This window comes from Macaca mulatta, chromosome 9 (assembly GCF_049350105.2).
Source record: "Macaca mulatta isolate MMU2019108-1 chromosome 9, T2T-MMU8v2.0, whole genome shotgun sequence".
Lineage (NCBI taxonomy): Eukaryota > Metazoa > Chordata > Mammalia > Primates > Cercopithecidae > Macaca > Macaca mulatta.
In genome coordinates, this window is record NC_133414.1 from 113,525,182 (window position 1) to 113,540,662 (window position 15,481).

The 15,481-nt window shown below is 37.1% G+C and overlaps 1 protein-coding gene across 12 annotated transcripts in view; it reads left to right on the top strand.

Moving 5' to 3' along the window:
* Positions 1 to 15,481, top strand: part of BTRC (beta-transducin repeat containing E3 ubiquitin protein ligase) — a 204,920-nt gene that overhangs the window by 97,859 nt on the left and 91,580 nt on the right. For 9 of the 12 annotated variants that reach the window (XR_013398293.1, XR_013398295.1, XR_013398294.1 and 6 more), the window contains one exon: positions 10,907 to 10,984. The exons of the other annotated variants lie outside the window; for them this stretch is intronic. Coding sequence is in view for 3 of the 9 variants with exons in the window: in XM_015148038.3 (XP_015003524.2) it covers positions 10,907 to 10,984 (78 nt within the window). In the remaining 6 variants the exon portion in view is untranslated. The remainder of the gene's footprint in view (positions 1 to 10,906; positions 10,985 to 15,481) is intronic. 12 annotated transcript variants of the gene reach the window in all.

Here is a 15,481-nt window from a genome sequence, read left to right on the forward strand (position 1 = left end):
ACATTTAGTTTTTATGAAGCTTAATGTTAAAGATCCTGCACAATTTTCCTAAGTATAGCAGTTTGCACAGCAGTTGTTGAAAATGGGCAAGCAAGAATTTAAAGGGAATGTTTGTTAGACTTAAAATATACTTTATTTTAAAATAATTCAGTTGTGGGTATAATTTCTGTGCCAGGAATAGTTTGACAGTTGCAATTAGGCAGAGGTATTAAAAGAACAGAAAACAAAATTCGTATAATCAGGTTGATGTTTTCTTCCTCTTTAAGAGTACTTTTCCTTTTAATAGTGGTAGAATGGCAGCAAATAATTTTAATCCTTCCTTTCTTCCTTCCTCTATTGTCAAGAATCTAATTTTTCTCATTCTTATTTTTTTCTGATACAACATTACCAGGCCACCCAGTTACTGTCTTTGAATTTAACCTGAATTAGACACATCAGCCAGAACAAGCATAATTGGTTGAAAGGCAGCCATCTATCTAGGGAGTTCTTCTAAATACTGAATGTGTCATGCGCTTTGACATGACTTATCTGTAATCTCTGAATACAGAAAGCACTTTCTGTGTTAGCTGTAGGTGTTAAAGCAGTAGTGTGTTTTAAGAATGTGTGCTGTGCAAATTCTGGCTTGTGAGGTAATGACAAGTGTTTGCCTGCATAGACAATATATTTTTTCCCCCCGAGGTCCCCACACACCTAGTTTCCCTCAAGCTCATCATCTCTGTCAGGTTAATCAATAGGCACCGTATGGCAGAGGGTCAGTAATCAGTGTCATCGTGCCTTTAAATCGTGTTGAAAATTTGCTTAAAGCCTGGGCCAATTAACATCGAGATGATGAATGGATGGGAAGATGGGAAGAGCCTGCCGCTCAGGGGCTTTGTGAGGAGGAGATGCTCAGCTGTTGAGCAGCAGACACCAGCGAATAAAATCAGCCATTCATGTGAGCTCAGTCCACCCACTCTTAATGATAATGTCAATCTAGCAAAATATATACACATTGGAGTTGTCACGAGTTCATAAATCAAAGGAGTTTGTCAAAGGCATTCAGATTAACGAGGCAGCAGCAATAACAAGTCAAATTTGCATAGAGAATTGCTCGAATCTCAGTAAATTATGATCCTGTTTTTCATTTGATTATTTGCTAATGTCTCAAGAGGGAGAATGATTATATTAGCATGCAAAATCTACTCCAGAAGTAGAAATCTGAGGTATAGAAGACCAGTGCACTATGACAATTAATCAGTTTCTGCATACTAGCATAAATGCACAAGGCCCAGAAATGAACTTCTTTTTTATTATTATTTCTCCTTGCTACTGATCCAAATGGTTCAGCTTGACAGAGACTTTATATTGCTTTAACAGTGTTCTGAATTGTGCCTGCAGGCAAGACATAGTTATGTAGCTATAACCAACCTATCCATCTGCCAACCAGATTGGAATTCTCCTATCCAAGGCTTCCATTAACCCCCACTGACAGCTCCAAACAGGATTAAGAATTTGGAAGCATAGAAAATAGTTGTTCTTTGCAAATACACACAATCCCTCTGCATTTTGAGAAAGGATGCATCTGTAGTGTTTTATGATTAGTGTCGAACAGTGTGGCGGGGAAAAAGCCTGCTTGGCAGTTTTTTGACTTCTGTCACAGGGAGTAAGGCGGTGCTAATGGAAGTCCTCTTTGGTTGTCCCAGGGAATGTTGTCCATTCTATCTACTCGTTAGCACTGTGCTTGGAATTGGTATATTACTAGAAAAGAGCACTCCTTGAAAGCCTTAACTGGTGGATCCGTTGAGTTTAGCAGCATAGGGAGGCCTTGATGTGGTTGTGGTTTAATAGAGTATGTCAAATGATAAACATGCTGGAGAAGCAGTGTGCATGAAAACATGCCAGAGAATATCTTAGGAGGACACTTTCGGTCCTCCCTAAAATGGGTCCTTGAATAGGATATTCCGATTAGCTTCTGAACTTAAATGACCTAAGTTTTTCGCCATTGTATCCTAAAAGGATTAATTAAAATTTGTTTAAACACACACACAGTGTTTTTTTTTTTTAATGACACCTTTCATTGAAGAGTTTGAGTGATTTTGTCCATGTAACTAAAATATCTGTTAACCTTGTAGAATAGTAATTTCTGTTTTTGTAAATTGTAAATGTATATTTGGAGGCTATTATTAACTTCAAGTCACATAACAAGTTAATGGGAAAAAGTACTAATCCAATTACTAATTTACCATTGAAGCTCACTATGTTTGCAATTAGTTACTAGAAATTGGTCTCAGTATTTTTTCCTTCATGTGGGTTGTCATTCTACACGATGATGAGCAGATGATTTCATTTTTTAAATGTGTTCGAAGTCAGAATTGTAATCCACCACAATTTACCTGCTTTGCTAAAATGATATAATTATCCCAGTTACAGTGTCCTTTGAATCCTCCCAGTGAAGTATGTGGCATTGGTGGGAAATGTTAGCTTGTAGCTTTGGAGCTGGTTATTTTATTTATAACAGATGTCTCTTCAAACAGGCTCAGGCTCTATTGCACCATCCAACCTTGAGCAAGATGCTTACTCAAAGATTATTATAAGTCATTATGGGTGGCTTGACTTTTCATCACTGTGTAAATTAGTTCAATTTTTATTTGATTATATAATAAACTCTTAATTATCCATTTTATCAGGAGTTGTGTGTTCAAATAGATAACTGAAAATAGTAAATAAGCCACTTACTAGGTCATGGAGAATGTCGCCCCAGCTATGAACCTGCTGTGTGCTACCATCAGAACATCTTTACTTCTTGAATTGGGCAGTCAAAAATATAAACAACCCTCAAAGTAAGGAATGCTTTGGTTAAGGGTTGTCAAACTTTGTCTGTAAAGGGCCAGATAATAAACATTTGAAGCTTTGTAGGACATAGCGTCTTTCTTGTGGCCACTTACCTCTTCCATTGTGTGAAAGCAGCCACAGACAAATCCTAAATGGATGGGCATGGCTATGGGTCAGTTAAACTTTATTTACAAAAATATGTGTCAGGCCAGAGCTTGTAACTGCTAGTTCTAACTGATCATACTGGCATTATAAGTAGTGGGACAGTAGGACTGCAGTTGGGCTGCCACTGAAGTTCCTCTATTAAAAACAAAACAAACAAAAAAACAAAAAACAAAAAACTTTTTTTTAAGCTAGCTGTACAGTGTGGGTTTAGGGTTTCAGTTATTCATTGAGCATCTATTATCTGTGTACTTATGTAATGTGTTAGTTGGTAGAGGGAGCTACAAAGACTTTACCCAGTAATCTTTCAGTCTTATTGGTTAGTTGGAAGTAACAGTGCAAACATTTATCTAATTAAGTGCCAGTTGTGTGGATCAAGATTAAAATTTAGTTAAAGAATTTCCAGTAGAGTAAGGTGGAGTAGTTGTATGGTTTCGTAGAGAAGATGACAGTTGAACCTCATTTTAAGAATGTGTAAGACTTGAATAGATGAGATAATCTTCTTGTGTTTATCATTGTTGAGTGAACTAGACTGGAGTTAAAAATCCTTCCAGGCCAGGTGCTGTGGCTTATGCCTCTAATCCCAGCACTTTGGGAGACTGAGGTGGGAGGATTGCTTGAGGCCGTGAGTTTGAGACCAACTGGGTAATATAGTGAGAACTCCCGTCTCTACAAAAAATAGAAAAATTAGCCTGGTGTAGTGGCGTACACCTGTAGTCCTAGCTAGTAGGGAGCCTGAGGCAGGAGGATTACTTGAGCCCAGGAGTTGGAGGTTACAAAGAGCTATGATCATGTCACTGCAATCTAGCCTGATGTGACAGAGCAAGACCCTGTCTTTAAAAAAGAATCAGTCCCAGAATTTCAAGATCCTATCACCTGTTGGTGAGACTATGAAGCAACTTGCTTAACTGGGGCAGAAAAGATGTGTTGTGGAAAATAACTTGGTGTAATATAGTAGGGAATTCTGGATGGTCCTGAAAACCAGGCCTAGAACTTCATGTTTGATTTCATAGAAATAAAGAGCCACTAAAAATACTTTAGGGAAAGACCATTATGACAGTAGCAGTGTTTAAGAAAGATTAACCTGGCAATAGTATTCAATCCAAGAAACTTTTTTTTTTTCTCTTTGAGACAGGGTCTCACTCTGTCACCCAGGCTAGAGCACAATGGCATGATTATACCCCAAACTCCTGGGCTCAAGCGGTCCTCCTGCCTTAGCCTCCTGAGTAGCTAGGACTACAAGCATGTGCCACTATGCCCAGCAAATTTTTTTTTTTTTTTTTTTTTTTGGTAGAGGTAGGGTCTTGCTGTGTTACCCAGGCTGGTCTTGAACTCCTGGCCCCAAGCAATCCTCCTGCCTCTACCTCCCAACAAAAAAAGTTTTAAAATTCACATTATATTCTCTAGCTTTGTGCTGAACCTCTGAAATATAAGATGAAACAGAAACTGGCCCTGCCTTGAAGGAATTTACAGGGTAGTGTAGGGTGGGACGCATGTTCATGTAGAGATATAAAGAGATATAAAGAATTAAGTGCCAATTGGAAGTGAAGTTTTTCTTCGGAGTAATTAATTCTAACTGCGGGTTGGACATAAGGGTATAAACAAAGGCTTCTCAAAGAAGGTATCATTTTAGCTGACTCTTGAATTGGGATTTTTAATAGATGAAGAGATTGGGAAAGAAGTCTGTTAAATGTTGAGGGACTAGAATTAACAAAAACACAGAGATGAGTGGTATTCTTATTTTGGTGAATGATAAATAATGTCATGTAAATGGTACAGAGACTTTGATGGAGAGTTAAGTTGGCTGTCTTATGGATGCTGTACTAAGAAGTTTGGGTTTATTCTGTTATTTCCAAAAAGCTATAAAAGACTTTTGAGCAGGAAAGAAACCTTTTCAGAATGATGATTTTAATGGCCGGGCAGCCCAGTGCTTTGGGAGGCCGAGGTGGGTGGATCACTTGAGGTCAGGAGTTCAAGGCTAGCCTGGCCAACATGGTGAAACCCCGTCTCTACTAAAAATACAAAAAAAAAAAAAAAAATTAGCTGGGCGTGGTGGCGCATGCCTGTAATCCCAGCTACTCGGGAGGCTGAGGCAGGAGAATCGCTTGAACCCAGGAGGCGGAGGTTGTAGTGAGCCAAGGTCACCACTGCACTCCAGCCTGGGTGACAGAATGAGACTCTGTCTCAAAAAAAAAAAAAAGATTCTAACTCTAGTGTATACAATATATCAGATATAGATTTAGGCAAGGATGTCAGAAGGCTTTCTCAATAGTAATATCACTGGTAAGAGGTGTTGTGGGTCTGGACTAGAGTAGAAGCAGTGGAAACGCAAAAGTAGGGTCAGATGTATTAAAATAGATGATTCAAAGGAAAAGTTTATAGACCGGAAATTAGCTAGATATGTTCAAAGGAAAAAAAAAAAGGAATGAGTAAAAACTGAGGATTTAAGTCTAGGATAAAAAGAAAAGTTGGGAGGAAAAGGGCTGACCTAGAAATGAGTGAGGATGGTAAAAGAGTGCTTTAAATTTAGATATGTTGATTTTGAGACTGTTTAAGCTTATCACCTGAATACTTTAATATAATTACTCTATCTTTTTTATTCACCCAAGTTGGTTGTGGAAACATTTTATCCAAAATGCATCCCTGAGGTCTAATGCATGAGCTTTAACATGACCTAATAAAGGTCCTTTATTGACCTTTTCCTACCCAAACCTCTGTTACTGTGTCTGCAGGTGTTACAGCCCAAATGCATCTAGTTTGAAGTTAAATTCAAAGTTGACAGGGAGACTTTTATCCTGCCCTTTCAATTCTAAGCTAGTAAGCACTGAGCTAATAAATAAATATTTGAGTTAATATAAAAGGTAGCAAGTTGTGCACTGGGCTAAGAAATAAATATTTGAGTTAATATAAAAGGTAACAAGTTGTGTAGCAACTTTTACAGAAATATTTTAATATACTATAGTCCCCACTTATTCATAGGGGGTATGTTCCCCAGTGGATGCCTAAACCACAGATAGTTCTGAACTCCATGTATATTATGTTTTTTCCTATGGACACATACCTATGATAAAGTTTAATTTATAAATTAGGCATAGTAATAAAAGTTACATGAATGTGCTCTCTCAAAATATCTTACTGTACTGTACTCACCCTTCTTATGATGATGTGAGACAATAAAATGCCTGTGTGATGAGATGAAGTGAGGTAAATGACCTAGGCATTATGACACAGTATTAGGTTACTACTGACCCTTTGACAGTATGCCACCTGCTTCAGGTGATCCTGGATTATTGAGCCATGAAGATGTTGGTGGTGGGATGTCAGGAGCAGACAATGTCAATGACTCATGGTCGAGTAGCATGTATAGTGTGGGTACATTGGACAAACGGATAATTCACATCCTGGGCAGGACAGAGCTACTCAGAAAGGTGCACAATTGAAAACTATTTCTAGAATTTTCCATTCAATATTTTAGGACCTCGGTTGACCGTAGTAACTGAAATTACATGAGTAAAACTGTGGATAAGAGGGGACTACTGTAATGCTGCTATTCGTAGAATATTATTACTCAAGGACTACAAACACATTCTGCAGTTTGTTTACTGTAATGAAACTTTCCATCTGAGTATTGGGAATCTGTTGTTCTAAGCAGTCAGGTTTGCTTAGGGTTGGTTTAAAGTTAAGCAGTAGAGTATAACATTAATTACATTTGGTGGAATTTTCCCCCTAAAATGTATTTTTCACTTATCTAACTTTTCTCCCCTTTCTTAACATTTTATTATGGATTTAATTAATTTTTATTTTGACATAACTTCAGATTTATAGACAAATGAAAAGAGTAGCACAAAGAATCTCCTTACACCCTTTCACATAGATTTACCTAATGTTAACATGTTCCCACATTTGTATTATAGCTGTTTATAAATACACATGCACACTCATATACGTCCATTTATGTATTGTTTTTTCTGAACCATTTGAAAGTTACAGATGTAATGTTCCATCCCCCCTAATTGTTTCAGTGCATGTTTCCAAAAAAAACAAAGATATTTTAATAAAAATAATCACAGTACAGATTATCAAAGTCAGGAAATTGAATGGATAAACAAAACTGTGGCACATCCATACAGTAGATAATACTACTTGGCAATAAAAGGAAAAGAAATACTGGTATTTGCAACAACATGAGTAGATCTCAGATATTTTATGCTAAGTGATAAAAGCCAGATTCAAAGGTTACATATGATATAATTCCATTTATGTGACATTCTGAAGACGGCAAAAATTATTGAGTCAACAAATCAGTGATTTTCAGTGGGCAGTGGGTTGACTATTAAGGAGAATTTCAACAGAATTTTAGGAGTGATGGAATTTTTCATTTTTTAATGGTGGTGTTATACAACTATATGTTTTTGTTAAAACTTACAGAACTATGTACCAAAAAGGGTGAATTTTTCTGTATGTAAATTTTAATGGTGGGGAAACAATCAGGAAATTAATATTGATACAGTGTTATTAGTTCATCTGCAGAACTTACTAAAAATTTTCCAATTGCCTCAACAGCGTGTGCGGTACCTCTTTAGTTTCCTTTCATCTGAAACAATTCCTTAGTCTATTTCATGGCCTTGACATTTCTTAGGTACAGACTAGTAACTTTATGGAATAAAATACTCATTTTTGGGTTAGCCTGAAGTTTTCTTATAAGTAGATTTAAGTTTTGTGGTTTTGACAAGAATACCTCACAAGTGATGTGCCGTTTTCAGTACATCATATCAAAAGGCACATAATATTAAGGTGGCATCTGCTGGATTTCTCCACTGTGAGGTTACTCTTTTTTCATCGTAACTATTAAGTATCTTACAGAAAAAATATTTTGAGATTATGTGACTATCCTGTTATTTGTCAAACTTTCACTCACTTATTCTAGTTTTAAATTTTACTTACGTTTTTGAGATGGTGTGTTGCTGTGATGCCCAGGCTGTTCTCAAACTCCTGGGCTCAAGCAGTCCCTCTGCCTCCACCTCCTGAGCAGCTGGGATTACAGGCACATGCCACAGTACTGGGCTCACTTGCTAATTTTAGCACCTATTGATGATTCTTGCTTATATTAATCACTTATCCTTAAATAGAATTTATTGGACATAATTTAGCTTGATGACCTAGGAAAATCATGCACATAGCTTATTGGGAATCCTCATAGATAAAGATGCAAGAAATAACTGTTGCTGAGAAATAACTGTCCTGGGTGATGTTGGACAGGCTTTGAGAACTATTGAGGTGACTACTTAGGTATAAATGGCTATTTCGTCATTACCCCTTACCCTCAAGACTGTAGACCTAGTTATCTCATTCACTGGCATTCTGCTTCTACTCTTCAGTATTAGGAGGGTACCTAATCCTTGTTCCTAATATCATGACTGTTTAATGTCCCTACCTCTATTTTTTTGTAACAACATTGTAAGTTGGATTTTTTGTTTGATTTGATTTCTCATGATGGATGGCCCAGAGTAAAAGTGTTGGGTTAATCTGTATTAAAAGAACATACCAATGTTTATGGGTTTTCCCCCTTTAAGAGTTATTTTTAACAATACCACTTAAATATTCTTTGCCCTAGTGGGATAGAAAGGGGAAAGGAACTCCTAAGGAACTCTGTGTTCTATGTTATGTTAGTAACACCCTTTAAGCTCCCTTTGTGTTTTCATTCTTTAGACATTTTAATAATACCCACCCAGTGGTTATCCATCTAAATCTGATAAAATAGAGGGTCAGGAAGAAGAAAATTGTGAATATGGGCTAGTCACTACTCAGACTGTTAGGTTGAGATGACTGTTTTTCACTTTATAATTCAGTATGGAGGAGTTTGCCAGCAATTGTGTATCAGCCCAAGTACCTGTAGAATAAAAATGTGATTTATAGTATCTTTGGTACAACAAACTTCCAGCAAAAAATAATTAGGCTTCCAAGTTATATGATAACATTTCCAAAAACATAATTAATTTTGAAAAACAGGATCTTACACTGAATTAAACAGGTTTAGATTATCTGGTATTTTTCTTGTTTAAAGGAGGGTAGAATTTCATGCCCTGAAAGAGAGTTACTTGCAAATTATAAGTTTATAATTGGATACTGGCTTAAGCTTTTATTATAAATGGCATTTAATTTTGGTGTTTAAAACATTGATCTTTACATTAAAAAAAAAAAAGCAAAGTTAAATATACAACTTGATGTTATGGATTAAATGTTGACCTTTCCCTTTCTTTGTTTGATATTCTTACTTAGCGTGTATTGCCAGTTGCCTCATTTGTCAAGCTTTGCAGTCATTAATTCAATTATATCCTTCCTCCATTTTTTGGTAGATGATCTCCGTTCCTTTTTTTCCAAATAGGGAGGAAAAAAAGTTAGAACTCTGAAGTTGTTGAGTCTCTGTCCTTTTCTTTGTAATATAGCATGCTTTTTCTTTAATTTTAGGGACTTTTACAAGGGATCATCACAAATGTAAAATATCAAGTTAAACCTCATAAGATATTTCTGCCCAAAAGAAACACATTAGGGTACTGGCCTGTCAGGCTTACTAAAGGTGACACACAGGTGTTAGTCACAGAGGTGAAAGGGCCTCAGAATGACACAGTACATTTTTTCTCTTTCAGTGTCTTTCAAAATGTATCTAATACAAACCAAAAAAGTGAAACTTACATGTAGGTTTAGAACACAGTAATGTTTGTATAATAATAATTTCATGCTTGTATGAAAATTTTCAGATAAACTCTCGTGTTAGAAATAGTTTCTGAACCTACAAATAAACTAACTCTCCAGTTAGAATGTTATGACTATATGTAATGTAAAGAATATATTAACTGCAAGTTTTTTGTTGTTGTTATTGTTTTGAGACAGAGCCTTGCTCTGTCACTCAGGCTGGAGTGCAGTGGTGTGATCTTGGCTCACTGCAACCTTCGCCTCCTGGGTTCAAGCGATTCTCCTGCCTCAGACTCCCGAGTAGCTGGGATTACAGGCACCCACCACCACACCCAGCTAATTTTGTATTTTGAGTAGAGACAGAGTTTCACCATGTTGGCCAGGCTAGTCTCAAACTCCTGACCTCAGGTGATCTGCCCGCATTGGCTTCCCAAAATGCTGGGATTACAAGTGTGAGCCACCGCACCCGGCACAACTGCAAGGTTTTAAATATTAATGTTACTAATGTCGTTGCCAAAAATGGAACTCACATAATATGTAATTTGGATTTTCTGTATTTTGCCTTGTAGATAGTGATTTACGTATGTTGACTAGCAGATTTTTAGTACTTATGAACTCGTTTTCAATTGGATTGTTGTTTTTTCCCCCTCCTACATATATAAAAACCTCACTGACATTTTAGGGTCCTCTAGCTGCTGTTTGAGGTGATAGAGCCAAGGAATGGACTCTAATCCTAAACTGCCAACTAAACTTTTTTAAGTCCTATGCTACTTTTATCAAAGAAAATAAAATCAAATCTGAGAAGAGGGGGAAGAGAAATAACTATTTTTAGGACCCAGACTTGGAGATCTGTGCCAACCAAACATTTACTATAATCGAGAGAAGGTAATAATCATGGTTTTAGTTGTCATCAGCTAAGTGTAGGCTGGAACTTTCTTGTATCCAGTGTCAACCTGTGTCAAAATGCAAGCTAGAGATCTAATGAATATGATCTCCTACACAGTGCTTAAAGATACATGAAATACTTCCCATGTAAATCCTTACATAGTTTATTTATATACATGGGCATATGTTTTATTTTACATATGTGTATATCTGTATGTATATATATCTTCAAGTGAATAATTGTATAAATATATGTATGTTCTAACTTACAGAATTAGAAATGTAATTCAGTTTACTCACACAGAATAAGATCAAAGACAATGAGAACTGAATTAAAGCTTACTTTCTTTCACAGAATTCCTCAGAGAGAGAAGACTGTAATAATGGCGAACCCCCTAGGAAGATAATACCAGAGAAGAATTCACTTAGACAGGTATGAAATTCAGCCTTACTTAAAATAAAAAGCTACCAGTAACAAAACAAAAGACAGCAAACTCGTGATGTGCCATTCTTTAAGCCCTGGAGCTTATATTAAGAGTACTCTGATGTTGGCCTGGCCATAGCCATCACTCTCAATCAGGTGACATTGTTTTCCCAGTTATTTAAAAAACATTCTAGGTATACATGTACAGGACAGCTGGTTACATGCAGTGAATATAAAAATCAAGAGTTCTTATTCAGGAAAAGTAACTTCAAATGCTTCTTAACTGTAGATGGTAGAATAGTTGACTTTAACTCCTATTTTCCTGTTAAGATTCTTCAGGCATTTTTAAAAAAGTATAAAAACAGATCTGCCTGTAATAAAGTTAGCCCTTTTAGTATGAGCAATATTTTGTTTGCTTTTTCTAGAAGGAAAGGCCATTATTAATAATAACTTAAAAAAAAAAAACAGTGGCCAGGCAAGGTGGCTCACGCCTGTAATCCCACCACTTTGGAAGACTGAGGCAGGCGAATACTTGAGGTCGGGAGTTCGAGACCAGCCTGACCAACATGGATAAACCCAGTGTCTACTAAAAATACAAAAAATTTGCTGGGCGTGGTGGTACATGCCTGTAATCCTAGCTACTCTGAAGGCTGAGGCAGGAGAATCGCTTGAACCCCAGAGGCGGAGGTTGTGGTGAGCCGAGATTATGCCATTGCACTCCAGCCTGGGCAAGAAGAGCAAAACTTGCATCTCAAAAAAAAAAAAAAAAAAAAAAAATTTGTTCACCAGCGTGCCCCAATAGAAGGTAACATTTTACTTGTGAAAGTTCAATACCATTGTGTTCTTGTAAAAATTAGAATGTCCTTGGCAAAAACAAAAAACACAAGTTCTTATGATGTTGCAGAGAATAAGTGTGCCATCTATTCATTTTTATTTATTTTATTTTATTTTATTTTTGAAACAGAGTCTCACTCTGTCACCCAGGCTGGAGTGCAGTAGCATGATCTCGGCTCACTGCAACTTCCGCCTTCTGGGTTCAAGTGATTCTCCTGCCTCAGCCTCCTGAGTAGCTGGAATTACAGGCACCTGCCACCGTGCCCGGCTAATTTTTGTATTTTTTTTTCTTCTTTGGAGACAGTCACTCTCTGTTGCCCAGGCTGGAGTGCAGTGGTGCGATCTTGGCTCATTGCAACCTCCACCTCCAGGGTTCAAGCAACTCTTCTGCCTCAGCCTCCTAGCCTCAGCCTCCTAACTGGGACTACAGGTGCCCGCCACCATGCCCGGCTAATTTTTGTATTTTTAGTAGAGACGGGGTTTCACCATGTTGGCCAGGCTGGTTCGCAAACTCCTGACCTTGTGATCCACCCACCTCAGCCTCCCAAAGTGCTGGGATTACAGGCATGAGCCACCACTTCCGACCTAATTTTTGTATTTTTAGTAGAGACAGGGTTTCACCATGTTGGCCAGGCTGTTCTCAGCCTCCTGACCTCACGTGATCCGTCCAACTTCGCCTCCCAAAGTACTGGGATTACAGGCATGAGCCACTGTGCCTGGCCCCCTATTCATTTTTAATATAAAATTGGATATAATGAGCCTGAGCAGCAGTAAAAATAATTCTAATTTACTTGCATTTATGGCATTGTTCTAGGAAATAGGAGATCTAATATTTGTTGAGCACCGACCGTGAACATGATGCTTATTTGATTTAACCCTCACAATAACCCTGTAAAGTTTTTAGATATGATGTGATTTCCAATTTATAGATGAAGAAAATGGAGGGTTAGAGAGGTTAGATGACTTGTCTAGCTAATTAGTGATTTGATACTCAGATCTCAGTGTTTCCAAAGTGTTTCTACTTGTGCCTTCTGACTTCAGTTTATATATAGTGTTTAGAGGGAAAGTACTTGACACTGTGACACATTCATTTTTTAATTTATTATGTGTTAAATGTTTTTTGGATGAACACTTCTTTTTTTTAATAAAAATAATTGTTTAGTAAATAGAATTGAATCATCCAGGAAGCTTTTTAAAAAAACAAACAAAAATCCACAAATGATCAGTAATTGATGTTGAGACAGTTACAATTTTAACTGTTTGGAGAATCAACACCTGATCTGTTCATCTAAATCAGTAGGACAATACTGAATAAGATAAATTGGGAAGTGGAAACACTTTGCCCACTATACAGAAACAACTGTCAGAAAACAATGACACAACGAAAAGTTTTGGCAACTTTATTTAAGCTAACAAACGAATTTTCACTCTGCAAAGTTATAAATTAATTTTAATAGGCTGATCCAGATGGTCCATTTGGAAAATGGATAGGCTGATCTGTTGAAAATTAAACTAAATTTATCTCTCTCATACTTCAAACTGAAGCAAGAGAGAGAATCGTGCCTATTAAGTCCAGCACATACAGATGGACCAGCAGGTCACACATGGGACTAATCTGATTCATTTTAAAAATAAATGCATACGTTATTGAATCATTTTCTACTTGCGAGATCTGTGGTGTGCAGTATTCGAAAGAGATTTAATGTTGTTTTTTTCATTGCTGTTTTAGCAGGTTCTCTTCCCCCCCTCCCGCCCACTTTAACAACCTTTTTCCCCCCCTCATGGTGTTCTAAAATGATTTTTCTAATATCTGTCATTCAGTGTTGAGATCCAAGCTCTGAGATTAATTAGGTCATGAGGCTTTTTCTCCTCCCTTCTTTGTAAAGGGTTTTACCTCCATTCTCTTTGTGAAGAGCATGAACTCAAATGTTCTTGGAAAGAGAAATGGCCTTTAGAAACAGGGAAGTAGGAGATCCTCCTGGGGCCCTCAGAGTCTTTTAGCTTCTGGGTGTTTTAACAGCCCCATGAATGCAGATTTGTAAATTTATTGCAGTGCCATCTGGTTTTTTGCTCGAACCAGATTACTGTTGGCTTGTGTCTATCTATTGTGGTGGTCACTCCCTAGGAGCTTGCCCCCTCTATCTTAGGGAAGAGTGATGAATAGCAGGGGTCAATAGAAGCGGGTCACAGGGCAGCTGTCCAGGACTGCCCTGAACTTGATTACCCCATTGCTGATTTTTTTAAGGTAGGACATAGTATATAAGCTGTTTAAACTCCCTCTTTTCTCTATTGCGTATGACAGTAATGAAGTGCCATTTGCTAGTTTTGTTTTTTTGTTTTTGTTTTGTTTTGTTTTTCCTGTAGTCAACTTCTGTAAACAAAAAGATGTCAAGGCCTCCTTATACCTAGTATTGATACAAGTAGGATTTGCATCTCATTAACTTGAGATTCTTTTGCAGATATTTCTAATGGGATTTCAGAAACTCATTATTGATTATAAAAAGTTCAGTTATATTCTAGCAATTTAGCATTGTTTTTAACTAATATTGTAGTTGACATATATTATTCAAAAATAGCATTTTGCCATTGTCAATGGGACATAACTACTACATGTTAATTGGGAGCGCTATCTAAATATTGGAAGAGCAAATAACTTTATGCCAAAAATTTGGCAAGTTGAACAAATTCCTTGAAAAATACAACTTACCAAAACTCTTTAACACATAGTGAAGCAAAATTTGAATAGCCCTATGTCTATTAAATAAATTTAATTAATTATCAGAAGGGACATGTGGTTTTACTGGTGAATTCAACAACTATTTAAGGAAGAAATGATACGAATTTTATTCCAGACCCTTTCACAGAATAGAGAAGGAAAGAACACTTCTTGACTTATAAATCCACCATAAAAATAATTCCAAAACCTGACAAAGATATTACCAGAACAAGAAATAATGAAGGTGGAAATTAAGAGACACTGTTCCCTGTGTCTGTCACCAAGTCATTTTGTATACCTGCTTTTTTGTTTCATTTCCAGCATCTGAAGGTGGCAGAGTTTGGGGTAGGGAGAGGAAGTAGAGCAGTATATCCTCAAAGTTAATTTTCTTAGTTTCAGAATAATCTCATTTCTTGGCATTAAATATGAACTTTTATTTAAAGGATGTACAAAATAGCTGCAATTTTTGTTTTACTCCTAAAAATGTGAAGCCAAGGAAAGGATAGCCACTCTTTTCCTAGCTTTTATTCCTATCTGCAATCAAGGGCAAAGGCCTGGGAGGATACATGAAAGTACTCATTACTTTTTGAAAATGTGGCATTACAACGTTCAACCCTTTGCTTCTCATTGGTGCTAACAGGATCTGTCAGCCCTGCCTTTCTCTGTAATTGAGTAAATTGTGACCGTTGTCTAATCCCTCTCCCATCCCCCATTTCCTTTGTGTATGTGTCCACTTACCATCCTGAGAACGTGGGCAGTGATAAATAAAGCATTGAGTAGAGCTCTCTCAACTCTTTGAAAGCAGCATGATGCCAGCCCTCTAGTTATATTTCTTTAAGTGTTTACGTTTTTCTGTATTCTTTCTCTTGTGTAGCTGGAACCCTGGGGATGCAAAGCCATGAGAGAGGCCAAGAAGCTAACAAAGTAGCTGTCTCTCTTGTTAGCTTGTTCCTTTA